The sequence below is a fragment of the Manacus candei genome, unplaced genomic scaffold (genome assembly GCF_025592945.1).
Source record: "Manacus candei isolate 608988 ecotype Guabito, Panama unplaced genomic scaffold, ASM2559294v1 h1tg000093l, whole genome shotgun sequence".
NCBI classification, from domain to species: Eukaryota; Metazoa; Chordata; class Aves; order Passeriformes; family Pipridae; genus Manacus; species Manacus candei.
In genome coordinates this window covers 351,275-370,880 of record NW_026138141.1, presented here as the reverse complement: position 1 = coordinate 370,880, position 19,606 = coordinate 351,275, and the positions used below count along the sequence as shown (strand labels likewise).

The 19,606-nt window shown below is 42.9% G+C and overlaps 2 protein-coding genes across 3 annotated transcripts in view; one reads left to right on the top strand and one right to left on the bottom strand.

Annotated features, from left to right (window-relative positions):
• Window positions 1–4,459, top strand: part of TTC33 (tetratricopeptide repeat domain 33) — a 38,785-nt gene extending 34,326 nt beyond the window's left edge. For both annotated transcript variants that reach the window (XM_051768245.1, XM_051768244.1), the window contains exon 5: window positions 554–4,459. In XM_051768245.1, coding sequence (XP_051624205.1) covers window positions 554–904 — 351 coding nt within the window. In that variant the 3' untranslated portion in view covers window positions 905–4,459. The remainder of the gene's footprint in view (window positions 1–553) is intronic.
• A 3,516-nt stretch (window positions 4,460–7,975) lies between these two features.
• Window positions 7,976–18,953, bottom strand: PTGER4 (prostaglandin E receptor 4). Its single transcript, XM_051768229.1, has 2 exons — window positions 17,590–18,953; window positions 7,976–10,139 (listed from the first exon to the last, which is right to left on the bottom strand). Exons 1-2 carry the CDS (start codon window positions 18,418–18,420, stop codon window positions 9,546–9,548), a joined length of 1,425 nt encoding a protein of 474 aa, XP_051624189.1. The 5' UTR covers window positions 18,421–18,953; the 3' UTR covers window positions 7,976–9,545.
• Window positions 18,954–19,606: the final 653 nt, after the last annotated feature.

The window sequence follows — 19,606 nt, the reverse complement described above, 5'->3', positions numbered from 1 at the left end:
CATTTAATTAGGTGTTTTTGCAAGCACAAACCTGTTACAGAAACTGCTTGTCATGGGGCTACTATTATTGTAGTATTAGGTCTGTATATGAAGTGATTGTATGCTAATTTAAAAGCAGCAATATTAGCGATACTTTAAATTCCAGTCATACCTTTTCTATATTTCTTTAAACCATATCTGCTTTTGCCTTTCCATACATCTGATGATGAGAGAGACGTGGAAAAGAAAACCATCAAACCAAAAAATTATTTTTGCTTTTACCTTTTTAATTACAATACTGTTTTTCATATACATGAACTCTTTATTTGTGCCCCTGTTGCCAGGTATCTGTTTTGTTTATGTGTTTTCATGCTTTCAGACACAGTTGTTTGGGAGTGATGCTGCTATGGAATGTAAGCTGAGGGAGGGTTGCTTCAGTAAAGACAGTTTGGAGTAAAATGCTTTTGTCTTTGAATGAATGATGTATGTAATTTTTTTGTTGTTGTCAATTTTTATGATGAAATAGGTAGACTTTAGAGTGTCCAATCTTGTTTCTTCCCTCTTCTGTTTATAGGCAATCCGAAGTTTCCAGGTATCCTTACACATCTTTCCAATGAACCCCGAAGTATGGAAAGAGGACCTTTCCTGGGCCAGAAAACTACATGAACAGCAGAAGGCAACAAAGACTGAGTCAGTGCAAGCACTAGTGAAAGAAAAGGAGCTTGCACAAGAACCAATCCCTGACTATGACTTTGAAAGTGATGAAATTGTGGCAGTATGTGCTGCCATTGCAGAGAAGGAGAAAGCTCTTTCAGCAGCTAAAACGGTAGTGATTGTGTCTGCTTCAGGTACAGTAGAGACTGTTACTGAGAAGGACAATTGTCCCACAACTCCTGATGAAACCCTCTTCATCAGAGCCCGATAGGACAGCCTCATGGGTTGCCATCCTGTTTTAAGAACTAGTGTTATTTATTGTGTTTATCTTGCTTTGTGTTTGTTTGTTTGTTTTCTTTTAGTGGTAGGAGAACCTACAAAAGTTAAAGAATAGAAGTTAGTTTTCTTTTGTAAATTAAAAAATCAATGACCTGAGTTGTTGCTCCACCCACGTTTTTGGAGAAGAAAGCCAAGAGCTGATTCTGAAAATCTTATGAACAAATGTAATCTTAAAATGCTTAACTGTGTTCTAACAGCTGCTTTCATCTTGATGTATTTCATAATTTTACAAGTGAATGTCTACATTTTTCCAGTAATTCGGAAGCTTTTATTTAAACTGTAAAAGTGTCATGGTTTATCCCCAGCTGGCAGCTCAGCCCCATGCAGCCACTCACTCACTCCCCCCAGTGGAATGGGAAAGAGTGAAAGGGAAAAAGCTTGTGGGCTGACACACAGTTTAATAGGGAAAGCCTAAGCTGCCGATAAAAGCAAAGCAAAACAAGGGATTCGTCCACTGTTTCCCAAGGGCAGGCAACTGCTCAGCTATCCCCAGGAAAGCAGGGCTCCATCATGTGTAACAAACATTGGGAAGACAAAGACCATCACTCTGAATGTCCTCCGTTCCCCTACCACCATCTTCCTCCAGTTCTATGTGTTGAGCATGGTGACATTTGGGATGGAATATCTCTGGGGTTAGTTGAGGTCAGCTGTTCTGGCTGTGTCCCCTCCCAACTTCTTGTGCACCCCGGCATCCTTGCTGGTCGAGTGGGTTGAGCAGGAAGAGATGTCAACACTGTGTGAGCACTGATAATGAAAAAAGGCCCTATGTTAGCAACACTGTTTCCAGCACAAATCCAAAACACAGCTCCATACTAGCCACTATGAAGAAAATTAACTCCATCCCAGCCAAAACATGCACAAAAAAAAAAAGGAATTTTAAAAAATTATTTCAATAATTATTAGTTAACATTATTTATCTTCCACTCTAAGTTTGAACTGTTTTCTGTTATCAGCAGTCTTTATTCGCATTAAGATTACTTTTTCTTTGAGTTAGTTTCCTATGAAGCAGAGATGGATTATTATTTTGCATGTATGTGTATGTGTGACGGATTTGGTTTCTGATTTGTAGTCTTATGAAATCAAGTAGCAACCTCTATGTTGCTTTCATAGGTGAATGGGTTAAACACTGATTAGATGAAAGGAAATGCTATAGCAAACAAGCCCCTGAATGCATACTTATACTAAATGTTTCACCAGAAGAAAGAACATTCATTTTGAGACTGAAACTGACCTTCCCTTATCTTGAGTGCTGTGCTGCAGACATCACCGAAAGTAAAATGGTGGGAGTAGGAAGTAGGTATGGCTGAGGTGTATTGTTTCAGCCTTTTCTTTCCTAGTGAGGTTAATCTGATAAAGGGAGTAAATTTGTTTTTCCTAATTCCTATGACCTGCCACTAAAAGTATGTTCTTAGTGAACCAGTTTTTCAGGACAGCATTACTTTTCATCCTTTTTGGATTTTGGATGCTGTGGTGGGCATTCACACACATGGTGTTAACATAGAGGCATACTATAGGAGATTTTTTCAGTGTTGATCTTTCTTTAGGGGAAGGTGGCAGTTGGTTCCTCACACAGGCAGTTCAGAGAAAGTAAGTCGGGCTGTTGCTTTGATGTGCTCTGTGCTGAGATTACTCTCATTTCATTGTCTTGGAGACATGGCAGAGATGGTTGCCTCCTAACTGTACTGGAAAAAATGGTCAACTGAGGAATTCCTGAATAATTCAGGATTGGGAACATGTCATTTTTACTTGATTTAGATAATATTTTGTTTGATGACATTTGAAAAATAGTTTTGTAGACGAGTGAAACCTTTTGAAATCTTTGCCTATTTCAAGTCTGGTTTCTAATTTTAAAATAACATGTTTTAAAAGAAAATAATGTTGCTTGAGAAGCACAGTAGTTTTTGCAATAGAAAATGTATTGCAGAAAAATTATCTCAAATCATACTTTAGTATATCTGATATCAGAATATTTTTATTTAAGAGGGCACTTACAGTCTTTGCAAAAATTAATTATCCCTTTCAAAAACTTAATTGCCATATATTGTACTTACTAAGTTTTCAATAATTTTTACAAGATTCTTCCTGAATAATATGTTTTTTTGTATGTGTGAATTTTTAGATCTGTGCTCGCTGCAGTCATCAAGGAAAGGAAGACGCAACAGCCAGGGGGTTTGCACAGAGTGGTAGCTCAAAGCTATCGCAACTTTATTCTGGGGCGCTAGCTCTATTTATAGAGTCATGTGGGAAGATTCTAGAAATTGGGGAGGAGCATAGGACAGGCAGGAACAACAACCAATCGCGAGAGGAAGGAGGGACCAGAGGATAGCGGGGGCCAATGAGGAGAGTATCAGCAATGCAGCAACTCACAACCAATCAAAAAATAGGGGATAAACGTGAGGGGAAAATTACAATACCATTTGGTATAAACTGTGGTATAATAAATATTTAACTTGTATTAACAACTTGAATCAGTCTCTGTTAAGTCAACAGTCTCTATCTTCACAAATCCATACTGGGTATCTTCAAAACATGTCCTTCTCGGCTGCTGCCTCAGCCATAACCTGCATCTGCTTCTTCCATTTCATAAATTTGTCTCTCTCTTCATCCATGCCCTCTGCATGTGCTTGCACAAGCACACACAAAGTTACACTTCTTAATATCTTCTGAGTATTCAAAATAATTACAATTACATTGACTAAAATTTTTTAAGAAATGTAAAACATCATCCTACATTTTTATTTGTTCATTCAACAGAAATAGATTTTAAATGCTTATTGAATAGGCATTTGATTAAGATATGGTTTGACAGTTTAAATTGTTACAGGTGAAGGATTTTTTAATCTTATTTCTCCTATCAACCTAAATTATACAATCTAGTCAGTCATGAGAAGAGTTAGCATGAGAAGGATTTGGACAGATTTCTTCGAAGACAAGATGTTCTCCAGCTAGAAAAAAAATCTGTGAGATACTCTAGGCCATGTTTTCATTTTGAAGGAGCTTAGCTATATCCACCACATCTTTTCTTTCTCTGCACTTTAAACTTGCATCAGTGTTCTGTATTTACTCATAAAGGAAGGAGTTTCCCTCCTCTCAGAGGCTCGTGTTATCACAGAATCTGTTTCCACTGAAATGATCCACAAAGTTCCTATTGACTTCAGCACTGCAGGGCCAAACTAATAGAGGACTGTGCATCTACACCATCAGGCAAAACCGCTGCACCAGGTTCCAGGGGTGGTTCTTTCCATCTCCTGCACCAAAGTGTGTTTTCCTTCTGATAAGATTAGGTTATGAATTCTAGGTATTGTCAGAATTGTGGTATTTTGTGGAGCACTGTAGAGCAGATAAGTTCTCATGGCACTGTTATTCTCAAACTGGGAAGAAGTTCAAAAATTGATGATTTTGACATTGTTTTTTTGTACAGTATGCTATGTTTTGCATGTATGGAACTTTCTGGATCTGTTTGACTAAAATATTGACTTCTCTGCTACTTAGTGATGTCTGTTTATTCTTTTGGTTATAACAAAAATAAGTGTTATTGCCCATTTTGGAATGCTCCTCATTTAATAATTGGCTTCTGTCTCTGGGAAACACGTTAATGTGTTACAGTAAAAAAAATTAAAGACACCTCACTTGATGCTTTTAAGCCTTTCAGGGGAGCAAAAGGAGATGTTATCTGAAATAGGGTATCTGTGACACTCCCCCTTTGACATCAGGAATTTATTTTATTGTTCTTCATCCTGAGTAGTGGCAGTGACTGCAGTAGCTTCCATGTGTTTGCTTTCCATGTGAATCATACATTAAAATGCTCAAATGTTGCAATGTCGTCAAAGAGGAAAGCACAACAACAACAGCAGGTTAAGTGGATTAATTTGCTTGATTTAAAAATCTACAATTGAACCTTTAAATGTATTTTTTTCCCTTTGAGTCCCTTTATATCCAGTGGAAAGAAATACACAGCCTCACAGGGCTATTCATATGCCTTGTGTTAGATAAGTATCTTAGAATTAGTTGAATCAGCCTCCCAAGGTGCCTAATTATTTCCCCTGACTACAAGGGAAGTTCAGATTGACTGACTGGCAGTTAACTTCAAATGCTGAAACTGGGCATGTGAGTTCCAGTCTTATAGAGGGAGGTAAGTATTTCATAAAAACTTAAAGATAGATTATACTGAGAGAGAATAAATCCTTTTTGACAATACTAGAGGGTAAACAAAAAAGTATGGATCAGATAACACAACAGTGACTCTTTAATTTGATAATACCACGAGATACTGGGTGTTAAAAGTAATCATGGAGGAGGAAAAAAGCAAATCTAGTGATATACTCTTCTAATTTCTGAAAGTTGTGTGAAGTTGTCTGAATATCTGTTGGTGTTGGGGATCAACATCAGAGAGGTAACTCTGGAAACTTGCCTGGCCATACAAGGTCCTCTCAATCCTAAAAACAAGGGGAAGGAGGTAAAAAACTTGTGTTGAGGGCAAGTGCTGTCTTAACTTATTTTGAGGCATTATAGTAGCTATAATACTATAATGACCACAGCTAGGACTGGGGCACAGGAAAGCAGAAGCATGTGGGCTTGGTTTGTTGGCAGGTTGCAGGCACCATGTGTTTCTTTTAAGTTAGTATCATGTTAACATTGTGTTCTCAGATGGGCTGGAGGCCTTGGGCTATGGTATCTCCAGGGAAGGCTAGTTCAGAACCGGGAGGAGCTGCTGGGAATGGATGACTGCTTGGTCCTGCTGGCCTCGTTTTGAGGGCTGATTTTTTAAGAGTCGCAAGGCTAGGAGCTCTAGGGGTTGTAGAGGATAAATGAGCAATGAGAAAAATTAGGTCTGGGGATTGAGTTGACTTTGGGTTCACAAAGCAGGAAATTAAGACTTCAGTTGGTTTCCAGATCCAGTAGATCCAGATCTAGACCAAGGCCTGGGAGTGGAAGGGCCTGGTCATAATTAGTAGCTCTAATGGTAAATCTGCCTTAGGTAGAATAGGTTTGTTGTTTTGTCAAGGAGCAGAACTAAAAACTTTCAAAAGCTTCTCTGTTTAGGATGCTGGCTGGTGCCATTTGGAGATGGCAGATTACATTGATCTTGTTAGTGCACTGGCACTGCGCCTGTAGTGCCAGTTTGAGTCAGGTAGTGCTGGTCTTGCAGACTGCAGGAATGTATATGCTTGATTTAAAGCAGGATCCTGGAGCCCACCCTTAGAGTCCAAGTCCTCTCACAGTATATCCTACACCCTAAATCATTCATAAGGCTAACTTAGTGATCAAAGATTCAAATTAATGCACAGATTGTCACAGAAACCACTGTCTTGTACAGATTCTGGCTCTCATCCTACCTGTAGTGGGAGGATCCTCCAAGCTATGCCACAAAACAGGGGCTTAAATTGAGTTAGGGCTGGGGCTTGGGGCGTGGTAGCAGGGTCAAGAGGTCTAGCAATGCCTCTGAATGGAAAAGGTTTGGTGAAGTGGTTGGGATGTGTGGGCAGGACAGGCTGCTGGAAGTGAGGGAGGGGGTGTGCCAGTCACAGGACTAGCAGGGTGGAGTCAGATACAAGTTTGGTATGAGGAGATTTTGAATGGTAAATCAGTGCATTTTCTGTGAACACAGAGTGGTGAAGGTGGATGCAGATGTGAAAGGCCATTCTGAGGGAATATGGATCTCTGGGGGTTGGGAATGTAGGGGAGCAACTGTGTGTGAGAAGGGAAGCCCTTTTGAATATGTGGAAACTACTCATAATACCTTGGACGAAAATAACCTCCATTTGGCAAATTATACTCTACAAACTTGAAGCTTTATTTTATGAGACTTGCTGTGCTCAGGGAGACTGAGAAATATAATTCAGCAATGTGTTTGTGGTCAGCATTGAAGGAAGGTGCTAAACCTGAGCGGACTGTGGGTGAGGTGAGAGAGGTGTAATATTCTTGTCACCCTAAAAAAAGGCATGCTTGCCCAGTCCTTTAGCCGGACTGCTCCTGAACAGCCATCTGTGTTTGCACTGGCAGCCGAGGTGCTCCCATTTTGCCTTTGTGCACTGCCATGGAGCTGTGGCAATTCTAGTATTGCTCAGGAGACTTTGTAATCTGTGGGCTGGTTGGGAATCATGGATTTGTGTTGATGATGTGTTCTGCGAATCCAGTCCACTACTTGACACACCCAGAATGCTGTGGGCAGGAGGAACACCTCAGGGTTATCATATATGTTTGCTGAGGGAAGTTAGAAGGTCAGCTGCTTCAGATGGTCTACGTTTCCCTGAAGCTCTTTTCACACCACATGTATTTCTCATCAGTAATGATGATAAAGAATAATAAAATCATACTAATGAAATAATTAAAAAAAATAAAAATAATAAACCCTTGCTTATTTAAAAACTAATTATACACTGTAGATTTAATTCTGTCATTGCATACAGTACCAATAACACTGGTGTGCTGCTTTGGGCCAGCTGCAAAGGTGTGGTCCCATATTGGTACATGTGGTGTTAGCTGCAGGTAGCAGTCCCACCTTCCTGGTCTGCCAGGTGCTATTTCCTGTCTTGGGAAGTATGGCGAGTCTATTCTATTTGTTGGTAACTAGTAAGCAACAGACCATAGTTAAGTGGTTTAATTGCAAAGATTGAGGCAGATCTTTATCTGTAACTGCAGTAGGAACTTGGGTAATCTGTTCTCCAGCTTAACTGGTGGAAAACTGGCTTTTGCTGCAAATATTTGTGTAGAGATTTAACTTCACTTTCTGAAGGCAAATAAGCTCATCTGCTCCCCCGGTAAAGGACGATGTCTTTCTTTGTTTGCTTACTTAAAGATTTTTCATGGCTCTATATCAGTGTTCTTGGGAACATTTCTGAAGATGGCTACCTCTTGCTGATGGTGATCATGCTGTGGTGTTTTGGAAACTTACAGGACAAAGTATGTTTTGGCAGTAACTGAGCACAGAGCATTCCAAGATGGGAGGCTTGTTAAGGTGAGGACTTGGCACTGAATGGCAGACTCATGTAAACATCTGAGATCAAGCAGAACATTTCCATTTAATTGTGATCCCCAAAATTACTTTGGTCAGTACAACTGCTTAAACATATCAACATAAGGCTCAAGATTTTCATTACAATATAGCATTCACATGAAAACACTTTAAGCAGCATAACATGCTTAGTATTTGACAAAACATCCTCCAGATATCTGTACAGAATTATTTTGATACACAGTGTTTCTGGAACAAGATCTAACCCTTACAACATAAAACACAAAACTTCTTTTTGTCAGTGGTTAACAGCTGGTTTTGGTGATGTGTTTGCCATAAAAACTCTAGCAACAAATGCTTTTCAAGGTGTTCAAGACCAAGATATAGTTCTATATAATCTATACTTTAAATGAAGATTCTGCTTCCATGGTTTTGTACATTTATTTGATGGAGTATCAGATTACACAGTCATAAAATTCTATTTACTATTTAAAGTAAAATGATAAATGTTATGAAAAAATACCTTTATTACATCAGTGATGCTTTAACTAAAGTGAATATTATGACTATTAACCAGGAGTTGAAAGTTTTGGGCCCTGATATTGAAAGCATTTCTATATGTCCTTAGCTTTACATGTAGGGAGTCTCCCTGGCAAGAGAGGGACTACTCTCATGGGCGTTGTTAAGTGTGTGCCCAAAGTGTGCAGACTGGGAGCCAAAGTACTCGGAGAGGCGCGCACGTGTTATACAGAGAAACATTCTCAGAATATAAATAAAATTTGGTTTTTTTAGTATATACATATACTGAAAACTAATATTCTTAACTGAAAGGATGTGTTTTCTTTTTCTCTCTTAAAAATGCATATATTCCCATTTCACTCAGAAAGTGCTTATGTATTCTCAGCTAGATAATTTACATCATCAGCTGTGAATCTAGCATGGACAACAAATCTAATCCAAGAATGTCTTATCAGCAGGAAATACTGAGGGAAGAGAAGGCTGGCAATTGTTTCTATATACCTTGTATTAATAACAAACCTTCTCATAGAGAAGAATAGACTTTTAAATATTTTCAATCCTGATATATATACAATGATAAAAATTCACATTTTCATGCTTTAGTGAGACACTTTAAAATAAAATCCTACCCCAGGCAGCTCTCAGAGTAGCTATGTCCAGTTCCTAGCAGCTGCCTGACATTCAGCTCTAGTACCAGAAGCTTAAACTCTTGATAGCTGAGCAACCATGGGGAGAGAAAACACAGTTCCACTAGACTTGGAAAAGGAAAAAAGAAAAGAAAAAAGCAAGTGGTGGGTCTTTTTATTTCCAGAGGCCCTGTAGCTCTCCTGTGTCTCACAACAAGACCAGACCATTTATGTTTCCAGTCCCAGCAGACCTGCACTGTACCATTTCTGATGGCAGGGCCCAAGTGCAATGTCTGTTCCACACAGTCCTCAGTAGTCTAAAAGAAATGTACCCATCGCACAGCAAGAGAAAAATAGCCCTTTGAAGCACAGCTGAACCCCTCTTCCCATGAATAGGCAGAACACCTATCTATTGCACCAGTTTTTCCAATGTACCAGGAAGTATCCCCAGGGTTGATGCCTTTCATGGCAATCTAGATGCACTTTTCTGATAAATTCAATGTCTCTGTGGGGAAGGTGACCTGGAGAGGGCCACTTTTGGATGTGGAGCTGGCCCCGCCACCAGACTTGATTTCATTCACCAGGAGGACACTCTCGGAGTCCTGTCCCTGTGAGGAGTCCGAGGTCTCGGAGCTGCGCAGTGTCCTTACAGATGTGGTGTCGGACTGGGCCAAGCTGGCGCTGGGACCTGGGAGCAGCACGTGGCCCCCGATGCTGCTTTCACTTAACTCCGGGGGGTAGAGCAGTGTTTGGGAGGTGCTGCTGATCTCCCTCAGCTCACGGGAGATGAATGAGGGTGACTGACTTGACATGGCAGAGGAGGTCCTGCGCCCATCCACGCAGTTGAAGTTGCCCCCTGAGCGCTGCCTCCGAGCCCCTCCAATGCGGCAGAAGAGGCACTTGATCTTCTCAATGGCTTTGCTGAGCACAGTCTTGCGGAGGAGGATGTAGACCCATGGGTCCAAAATGGGGTTCACTGAGGCGATGCGGATGGCTTGCAGGTCAGGGTTTTGCCTGACATCCTTCACTGGTGCCGGCTGGTACAGCTGGTTCACGAAGACACGGACCTACCCAGGACATGAGGGAAAAGGAAGACAGTTACACAATTGCATCAAGAAAGTAAAGTTTACATTTCAAAGCAGAGATCTACATTTGCTGCTGCAAGCTATGACAGAAGAAGAGGCTGGCAAGGTCAGGCATATCAGACTGGCGGCCCTGAGTTCATTTTTCGAAATAGCAAAAAAAAATCAGACAGATGAGAATTGGCCACCTATGTTACATGTAGGAAAGGACTGGATTTTTCTCTTTTTTTGCCTCATAATTAATCCCTGAACCTCCAGCTTTTGGCTGATGTTTCTAAAAATTCCCATGAACAAAGATGTAGACTTGTATCCTGCCTCCTTGGTACACCCTGAGTCTTATGCTGCCTGCAACGAGGTAACTGACTGGGGAGACCCGATCGGTTCCTCTAGCAAAGGCCTAATAATCACTTAGAAATGAACTCAAGCACAGATGATAATCCAAGTACACAAGACTCTGGAAACAAGGCCAGAGTTGTTGATTCCCGAGTTTAGAAATGCATTTTCCTGGCACCTGTCCTTACTGGAATTGTTTATATAACCTGAAATGTTCGCTTGCTGCAGCATGGTTTGGAAAAAAAAAAATGTAAAAAAAGAAGGGAGGGAAGAAAAAGAAAAGTTCTCCTACACAAGCCAGCATTTTGGTTTTACCTACAAACATACTGAAGAAGAGGTCAAGAATTTAAGACGTTGAAGTTGCTGTGTGAAGTGACTATTTAATTAGCAATTTTAGTTTATCATGCACAAAATTTAAACTAAAGGATCCTTTCTTCTACGCAGAAATGTCTTCTTCAGCTTATTCATCTAGCTGCTTCTTCAACTGGTCCCTTTCCTTGTTTGGAAGCCACTTTTGTAAATGGTACTATGAGTTTGGCACAGTTCAGTTTCTTGGATATCATCTTTCTAGTGTCACTAAGGAGAATGGCATCACAGGAGTTGGTTATGTTGATCAGTCTCTAATAGCTGTTCTCCATTTTAGCAAAACTGTGCAATGTCCAATTACAGGAAGGCCTAGGAAAGCCACTGAAAAGTGAATAGTGAAGATTCTATTTTCTTCAGATTCCCTAAGGTAAGTCAAAATAAATAATTATATTTTTATCTGATACAATAAAAATCCAATAGCAAAATGATGAGGTTTTAGAATCTCATCCTTTACTCCTGAAATGAATCAAGTCTTGCCTAGCTAGGAGGTTACAGACAAGGAAGCAAGCAAGCATTAAAATAAATAAGCCAAACTAGGACAGCCCTCTTGGGTAATTTTTATTAGAAGTCCTGCATGTGAAGCCATCCAAGTCTGATGAAAAATTTCACAATACTTGAGAAATCTTCCTGGAAGAGGGCAATGTGGTGGCATTCAGCCTTGTCAGGATTCAGAGATGCAGAGACGGAGTGTGCTCCAAAGCTATCAATGAAGTATGTTTAGAATAACACAACGTCCCTCTGTGGAAGCCCTGTGCATACAGCCTCTCTCAAACAGTCTGTCAAATTGATGGTTGACTGTATTTTCTTTCTCAGCACTTTTCTCTAGGATGATGGGTAAACTAGTGAATTCAAAATATGGGAAAATCTTGAATTTAAACAGCAGTATAGTGATCCCAGTTCTCATTACTTTTTATGATTTCTAACACAGCAGATGTCTTTCTGACAACTAATTTCCTGACCTTATTTCTCTCTTAAGCCAAATGTGCCATTCAGGTACTTCAAAGAGTATTCCTATGCATAATGAACTTATTTTTACGGCTTTTTTTCCCTTTTATTAAGCACTTTCCTATTATTTTTAATATTTTTCTTTTTTCAACCATTTATTTTATAAATAAATGTATTTATACACATTTAAATTTAACCTACTTGTTTTATAAATAATTTTCGCTACTTATGTTATAAATAAACAACGAATAAATGGTTTATAAATAAATTCTTTTAAAATAAATAGCTTAGAAATAAATTCTTCTAAAATAAATAGCGTCCTTTGCGATGTTGTGTCGCTATGTGGTTCCATGGCTAAGAGAAGGCGAGCCTCTCCAGTAGCCGGGATTTTTAAATACCTGCAGTTTCGCTGTTATTCGTTGATGATTCCTTAAAAAAGTCCATAATTAGGGATGGAGGGGGTCCCGTCCCGCCGCGGGCCGGGCGGTGCCGTTCCCGGGCTCACCGCGAGGTGGCACCGCTGCCCCGCCCGAGGGGACTGTATATGGATGTGCAGTATACGTGTGTGTGTATATATAAAATATATACCTAATATGTATTACATGGATGTATAAAGTGCATGTATATATATGTATTTATAACATACAACTATATGCAGGTCACATATATAATCGCGCCCAGGCCGGGTGTCCCCGGGGGGATGGGGGGGCATCCAACCTGCACCTACATCTCACTGCTTCCCCAAACGCCCCTTTCCCTGCCCCGCACCGCAGACCCCTCGTGCAGGCGGAGGCACCCCGCATCCTGTGGATGCCGGCGGTCCGTGTGTATTTGAGGCGCTGAGCACAGGGCAGGTGCGTGCCCCACGGCGGGGACCCTCCCTGCCAGCAGCTCACACAGCCCCACGCAGCCACGGCTGGGGACAGGAGACGTGCGCAGGGAGGGATGTCCGCTGACAAACCCACCCGGGTCAGACAACCAGAAGGCACACTTTGAAGAGAACAGAGGTAATACACAGTTCAACTCGGAGACGTGATTTTTTATTTTTTTTTTTTTTAACTTGCAGCTATAGTTACACGTCAGTGATTTAATAGTCGGATTGTTCTTTTGATAAGCAGCACGTGAAACTAAGGTACCTGTTCCACCTTTCTCTCTCTACCTGGCAGACTTTGTGGAAAGGCGAAAATGTCTTCAAGTGGTGGTTCTGTGGCTGAAAAGGACTATTGCTGATGGTACAGTGCAGTTTGCTTTATGCTATCTCTGCATGCTTTATTTCCTTTTGACTGATACACAGCATGTATAGGTTAAACATTCATAGAGTGGACCTATTCAGTGGAAATTCTGACTGTACAAAACTGTTTCTACTTCCCACAAAGGTCCCATAGATCTTATTAGAAGCTCCCCAGAATGTCATATACATGTATCAATTCAGACCTGTGGCTGGGGTTACATCTTAAGCACAATAAGGTAGAAATTTATCTGTGTTGGAATGTCAGTTCTATCCTTCTTCACTTATTGGTGAAACAACATTTACTAACGTATCATATAAAAGAACAGCAAGCAAGGTACCCTGTTTCAGCTAAAAGTCCTCTGCTGCAGGAGGTAACATGATAAAAGATACTGCCTTGCATCTGCTGAGCAAGTGCCAAGTAAGTGGAATCCACTAAGTTATCTAATCCAATGCTTGAATTTGTGCAATTTGAAATTCTAATTGAAGAAAGAAGGAAGCCAGAACAATTCAGATCTCTAAAGAATGAGTTTTGTGTGTTAGCTTTGTAACGGTAGAATCCAGACAATGTATCTTATTAAAAGTATGAGCAGTTTGTTTGCAATTAAGAAGCACATAGCTCTAAGGTACGTTGAGTTTATGCTCATGATAGGTACTCGTGGGATCAAAGTTCTGCGTGCTGTTTGTGCTTTTCTTTTTTACTAACTACAGATGGAATTCATGATTTCTAATCCTATGAAGCATTATAAAGTGACTTTTATAGTTACAGTCACACTAGTAATTGTCTTCACAGCTCCTACCTGCCCTCAAAATCTCCCCACATGCTGATAAGATAAATTTAAAAAACGTATATGGCAGTAAGCAGGAACAAGTTTTTCAGCTCCATAAGCCAATAACCTTTGCCCTTCAAGGGCTTAGTGTCTGCTTGGTGGATACTCCACTACTAAAAAATAATGTCTGACACCCTGCAGTCTGACACTGCAGACAGTGCCTGATATTAAAAAGTTGAAAGCAGCCAAGCCAAAAGAAAATCCACTTTTAGTTCAATTAAACATCAAGTTAGAAACTCCTGATTATTTCAGGCAATCAACAAGATGTACACCCTGAAACATTACATTTTATTTTTCATCATAATTTAACAACAATGTTCAATGGTCAGGATGAGAAAAAGACCTCGCACTTAAAAATTTTAAGAGTATTTGACAAACTGCTGGACAGAATTACAGACTTTGAGTAGTGTGTGCCTATTTACTTTTGAAAGAGTTTAGTGTTCTTTAAAAGGCTACTCTCTCCTTGACAAAATCCCTCCTAATATATCTTATTCCCTACATTTTACACTGTCCAATTCTAATTTCTAAAAACTCAAAATATTTTAAGAGATGACATAACCAGTGTGGAGATAAGAGTCAGCCCAAAAGCTATGAATTTTTCTTATTTAATTTTTAAACAACTGTCAGATTTGTGTCTTTCAGACTGCTTTCTGCACACTGAGGACACACTATGTTATATCAGAAGTTTCCTTTCACAATTTTTTTCATTTAACTTCTCTGATAAATTTGATCAGCTCCCAGTTCTGTCAAATTCATGCATCATTTTACATAATCCCCCATGATCTTGTTACAGCACTTGTTACTGTAAAATTTTGCTGATTTTATGAGTAAGTCACTAAAACACTAAACAACCCTACTTGTGAACTATGTGCTGAAGCATTTCATTATTAAAAACTGCTGTTCTCCGTGACTCAGTTATTTCAAGGCTATTTAATATTTCAAGACCTGAGGTTTTTTTTTTTTGTCAAACCATAAGTATCTGCTATCTTATTGTCTTGTGAAAATGTTCATTCTAAAATGTTAGAGGTTTATGTGTCTCTTTCAGCAGTTGCTTTGCTCTGACTTAACTGGTGGTTTATTCAGCTGAAATCATCAGCAGGAAGTCAGCTCCCCAGAAAACTTCAGTCACAAAGCACCCTCTGAGCCCGCTCTGTGTGTCTGAATCATGCTGGCACCACCACTTCACCATCTGTATAGTCTTGATGACTGCCAGGCTGACCTGTTATAGGTGAGCCTCTCAGTCAGTGAGGACTTTCTAAAACTCCTCTGAGTCATGAAAATGTAAGTCTATATCTTAGTAATTTACATATTTCTGCTAGTGGCTCGTTCCCGGGATTTATAGCATAAAAGTGTCACTTCTTAGAGTTTCCCCATTCTTAACCTCAGTGTACATATACCCAGAGGGCTTAACACAGTGTCATGCATGGCAGTACATCATGGCACAAAGAAGCACATGTGGCTGTGGCTTATTCCCACAGAGGGAGGCAAATGACTTAAAAAATCTACTTAACAATGAAGAAATTTAACCACACTGGACACTTTGATGATGTGTATCTATGTGGTTATTTAGTTGGGTTTTTTTTAGAGAAAGGTTCCTTTTATTTTTAGTCATACATTTAAGTGAAATTAGAGTCTCTTACCTCATTTCAGATATAGAAAATATGTGCTGGTTTAGCAGGGAAAATCTAACTTATGTGAACACTCCCAAGGTAACGCTGTGCCTTTGTAAGAAGTGAAATCAAGGTCTGGGAGAACTACACACCTTTATCACCTGCACCTTCACATACTTCTGCTATATGCAAGTTTTTCAGTAGCTACCGTTTAAATAATAAACCTATTGCCCCATCCAGGTTCATTAATTTTAACTCTCAACGATCCAGTTCCCTTTCTGGTAACCCCTACCTCTTGATTTTTCCCCCTTTTTTTTTAGGTTTATGTGAAAGACTGCCTAGGTCCAAATGGATATAAACAATTTCTTTTTCCATTTCACATCCAGTCTCCTCAGCCTTCCTCTAGCTGCTTTGCCACAGGATAAAGTTTGGCTTTTTTCTGAAACTGCTGAAGTCTATCTATCCTGTTGCAACACTGTATTTAATTCACAGAACCTATTCCCTGCATTTACCAGCACCTCTTGAAAATGCAGTATCGTTCCTTTTGTGAAGTAGCTGTTTTCATGCTAAGTTAATCAAATTAAGTAGTCACCCCTCGCTACTGTCGGTGTTTCGGCCACCTGATGCATCCCCCTGCAGCCAGTCAGCTCACTCCCGCAGTTTCTGGAGCTGGACTGCGGGGCAGGCTGTCTAACGCGTGTGCTCCTCCCAGGGACACCCTGTTTGCAGCTGCGGCAGCACCTCTCGACATCCATCAGATGTCAAGCAAGGAGCACATAGGCACTGTGCTCGGTCATGCCGCGGCAAAGTGACAACGCCGAAGAACAGGAGCCGGCAGCCGGGGCACTGGTGCTCCAGCACAGCTACACTTCACTAGCTCCTGTTTATGTTAGTAATGTGGCAAAACTGGCCCAACCCTTGTGATTACAGCTCCTCTGAGCCGAGGGGGACGGACTCCCTGACAGCTGAGTCCTGTTCACATGCCCTTCTCTAAACTTTCTTACACTGTTTTGCATCCCCAGCTGGCCAGCTGTATTTGACATACATTGTACCCCCTCTGTGACAGAGGGATCACCCTACTGATGATAAACCACCTTAAAACAATCCTTCCCAAAACACCCTTCTGTCTGACAACCACTGCATGGGTCCCTACTGTGTTTTGGAACATGGCAAATAAGGCAAGACAGCTAGTTGTTTAATGTCTCTGAGCCAGAGGAGGACAGAGGTTTGCCAAGCTTTATTATGGTGCCTGCCAAACAAGAACTGAGCCTCCAGCTGGTGGGTTTCATTGGGGTTTGTCTTTCTTGGAGATAAGGTGGAGGAACAGAAAAATGTGGATTCCGAGTGTTCGATTTAATGACACTAATTATATCAGCCTTTTCAGAAAATTAACAAATGGTTAGTGGTAATGTTATTTGACATTTCAGTATGATCTTGAAGTTTATGTGGGCCAGATTCCTCCACACTTTTAACTGAGCAATACTCCAACAGGTGGTTCCAATGAGTTTACTCCTCCCACTGTGTGGGGAGCTCCTGGAGGGATGTCTGTGTGGGATCTACCTCAGAGATCATGCACGACTCCCTGAGGAAGGGAAGCTTAGCTCAGGTTTTGGTTGTCAGGCACTCTGAACGTTGCTGGTGCTAGGTGAACACAACCCTGTCTTCCCTCTGCACATCAAGGATCGCTGTACAGCATATACTTTCCTGTTCAGCAGCAGTATGCACAAATTTGAAACACACCAAACATCTAGAAATGCAGGCCAGACCCAAACCTCACTCATCACAAATTAATTTTGCAGGTGAACTTTAAAATGCCTTTAGCTCTCACTAGGATTTTTGCTATGTGAATTCCAGTTGAACGGCAGAACAATCATTGAGAATTTTTGGCACTCTATTTTAACCAACCAAAGGAGTCCAGGACTTAGGATAAGCATGTTTCTTTTTGTGTAAATATAAATCTACTCAACTTTCTCTCATTGCGCACATGTTAACAGTCTTTGAGTTATTATAACCCTTTGTGACACTGGCTAAATAGGAATCTGTCCTACAAGCACAGACTAGAAGGAAAAAAGACTTTGCATCTGTTTGATGGAACAGAAGTAAGGCTGCATGATGTTACTCACCACCAGAGGAATGGAGCAGATCACCACCACCAGGGAAGTGGCAATGAGCAGAATGACCATCTGGATCTCTGCTCCGGCCATCCGACGGAAGCTCCGGCGTCTGCGAAAGTCAGATAAACGGCTGGAGGTGGTGTCTGTCCCCAGGGACGTGCGTCTCATGAACTGGCGGTGCATGCGAATGAGGGCCACGCACACCAGGATGTTGCAGATCACAGTCACCATGATCAGAAAGGAGCTGAAGCCTGCATACATGTAGGAATATGCTGCATGGGTGGCCTCCTTTGTTCGCCAGTCTATGAAACACCAAGTGTAAGGGTACTGCATGGTAGATTTGCCGAGCCCCATGCTGGGGAGGGCGCAGAACAGCACGTTGGAAGCGTAGATGGCAAAGAGTGTGAGCCCTGCCAGCTTCTTGTCCACGTAATGGTTGTAGAAATAGGCATGGTTAATGGCCAGGTATCTCTCTATAGACATGGCACAGATAATGCTGAGGCCAGAGAGTCCAAAGAAGAGGAGGATGAAGGAGCTGTACTCACACAGAGCAGGTCCTCCTGGCCAGCGGTTCTGCAGGTAAGTGGCAATCGTGACTGGACTCACCAGGCAGGTCCCCAAGAGATCGGTGACAGCCAGCCCACAGACCAGCGTGTAGAAAGTGGTCTCCTTCTGCTCCTTCCTGGACTTGCAGAGCACCACGATGGCTATGAGGTTGCCCACCACGCCGAAGATGAACATGACGGTGGGGATGGTGGGGGGCTTCCCGCCCTCGGCCCCGCTGGCGGTCCCGTTGGCGGAGCCGTTCGCAGGTGACATGATGGTGGAGTCGAATGACATGATGCTCACACTGCAGGCGGCGAGTCCAGAGACGGCACGGTCGGCTCCGAAAAGGAAAGGATGAGGAAGGAGGGGACGGGGGTTGTTTAGTGAGAAAGTAAAAATTCAAATGAGCAAGAAGTTTAAAAAAAAAAAAAAGTGGCGTGTTTCAGTTAAGGAAAGAAAGAAAAAAAAGTCCTAAAAAGGGGCCGAAGAGGGGTACCGTCCGGGAGCCACCGACCGCAGCCGGGGGAGTCGTGGCTGCCTGTTCCTGCCGCAGCTCCGCGCCCAGCCCGGAGGGGGATCGGGGATCGGGTCCCGAGCCGAGCGGGGCCGAGCGGAGTCGCCTCCCCGCCTCTCACTCCGACGCCGGGCAGCGCTCAGCGCCGCGCTGGGGCGGCCCTGCGCGGGCGTGCGGGGGTGCCCGAGGGGGCGGCCTGAGAAGGTGCCGAGGCAGCGCGGTGGCCGCGGATCATCCCCGTCCCGCCGGCCGGCGGTGTGCGGGGCGGTGCGGAGCCGTGCGGGGAGCGGGCGCCGTGTCCGTGCCCGCGGCGCTCCCGCCGAGTTTCGCCGCGGAGGGCGGGGGCGGCCCGGGCAGCTCCCGCCGCCGCTCCCCGCCCTCGCGCGCCATTGGCCGCGCCGCCCGGGGCAGGTTGAACGGGGCCGGGCCGGGCCGAGGCGGGCGGAGCCGGGCGCGGAGCGGGCACCTGTCCGAGAGCTCCGCGCCCCCCCGGCCGGAGCCGCCTGTGCCCCCGAGGGGTGGGGGGCGAGGAGTGCGAGAACGGGCTGCTCGCGGCTCCCCCAGAGCGCTGGACGGCGCCCCAGGGGAGCGGTGTTTCCCCAGCAGCTGCCGCGCCCACCGTGCTCCGCCGTGGGAGCAGGGAAGGGAGCCCGGGCTCCACGGGCAGGGCTGAGCCCGTGGGAGCCCCGCTCGTACGCGGGCCGCTCGTCACAGAGGAGATGACACATGGGAGCACGGCCGGCAGCCGGTGCTCTGGTACCGGGGCAGCGTGACCGCCTTGTCCCACTGAGATCTGATGTACGGCTGATTTCCTGATGTACTGTCTGAATCTGGCCTCTGTTTTGCGTGGGTACTGAGCACAGGAAGGGTGTGTGTACGTTCAAGGGATGCATTTGTATGTTCCAAGAACTTGTTGGGTCTTGACTGAGACAATCACGTATGAATTGGAAATAGGGTTGCACTTGT

Excerpts from the sequence above, each read along its gene's own strand:
- PTGER4 (XM_051768229.1), bottom strand. The coding sequence starts at position 18,420 with ATGTCATTCGACTCCACCATCATGTCACCTGCGAACGGCTCCGCCAAC. Across the intron at positions 10,140-17,589 it reads TCTGCTCCATTCCTCTGGTG|GTCCGTGTCTTCGTGAACCA; the intron begins GTGAGTAACATC and ends TGTCCTGGGTAG.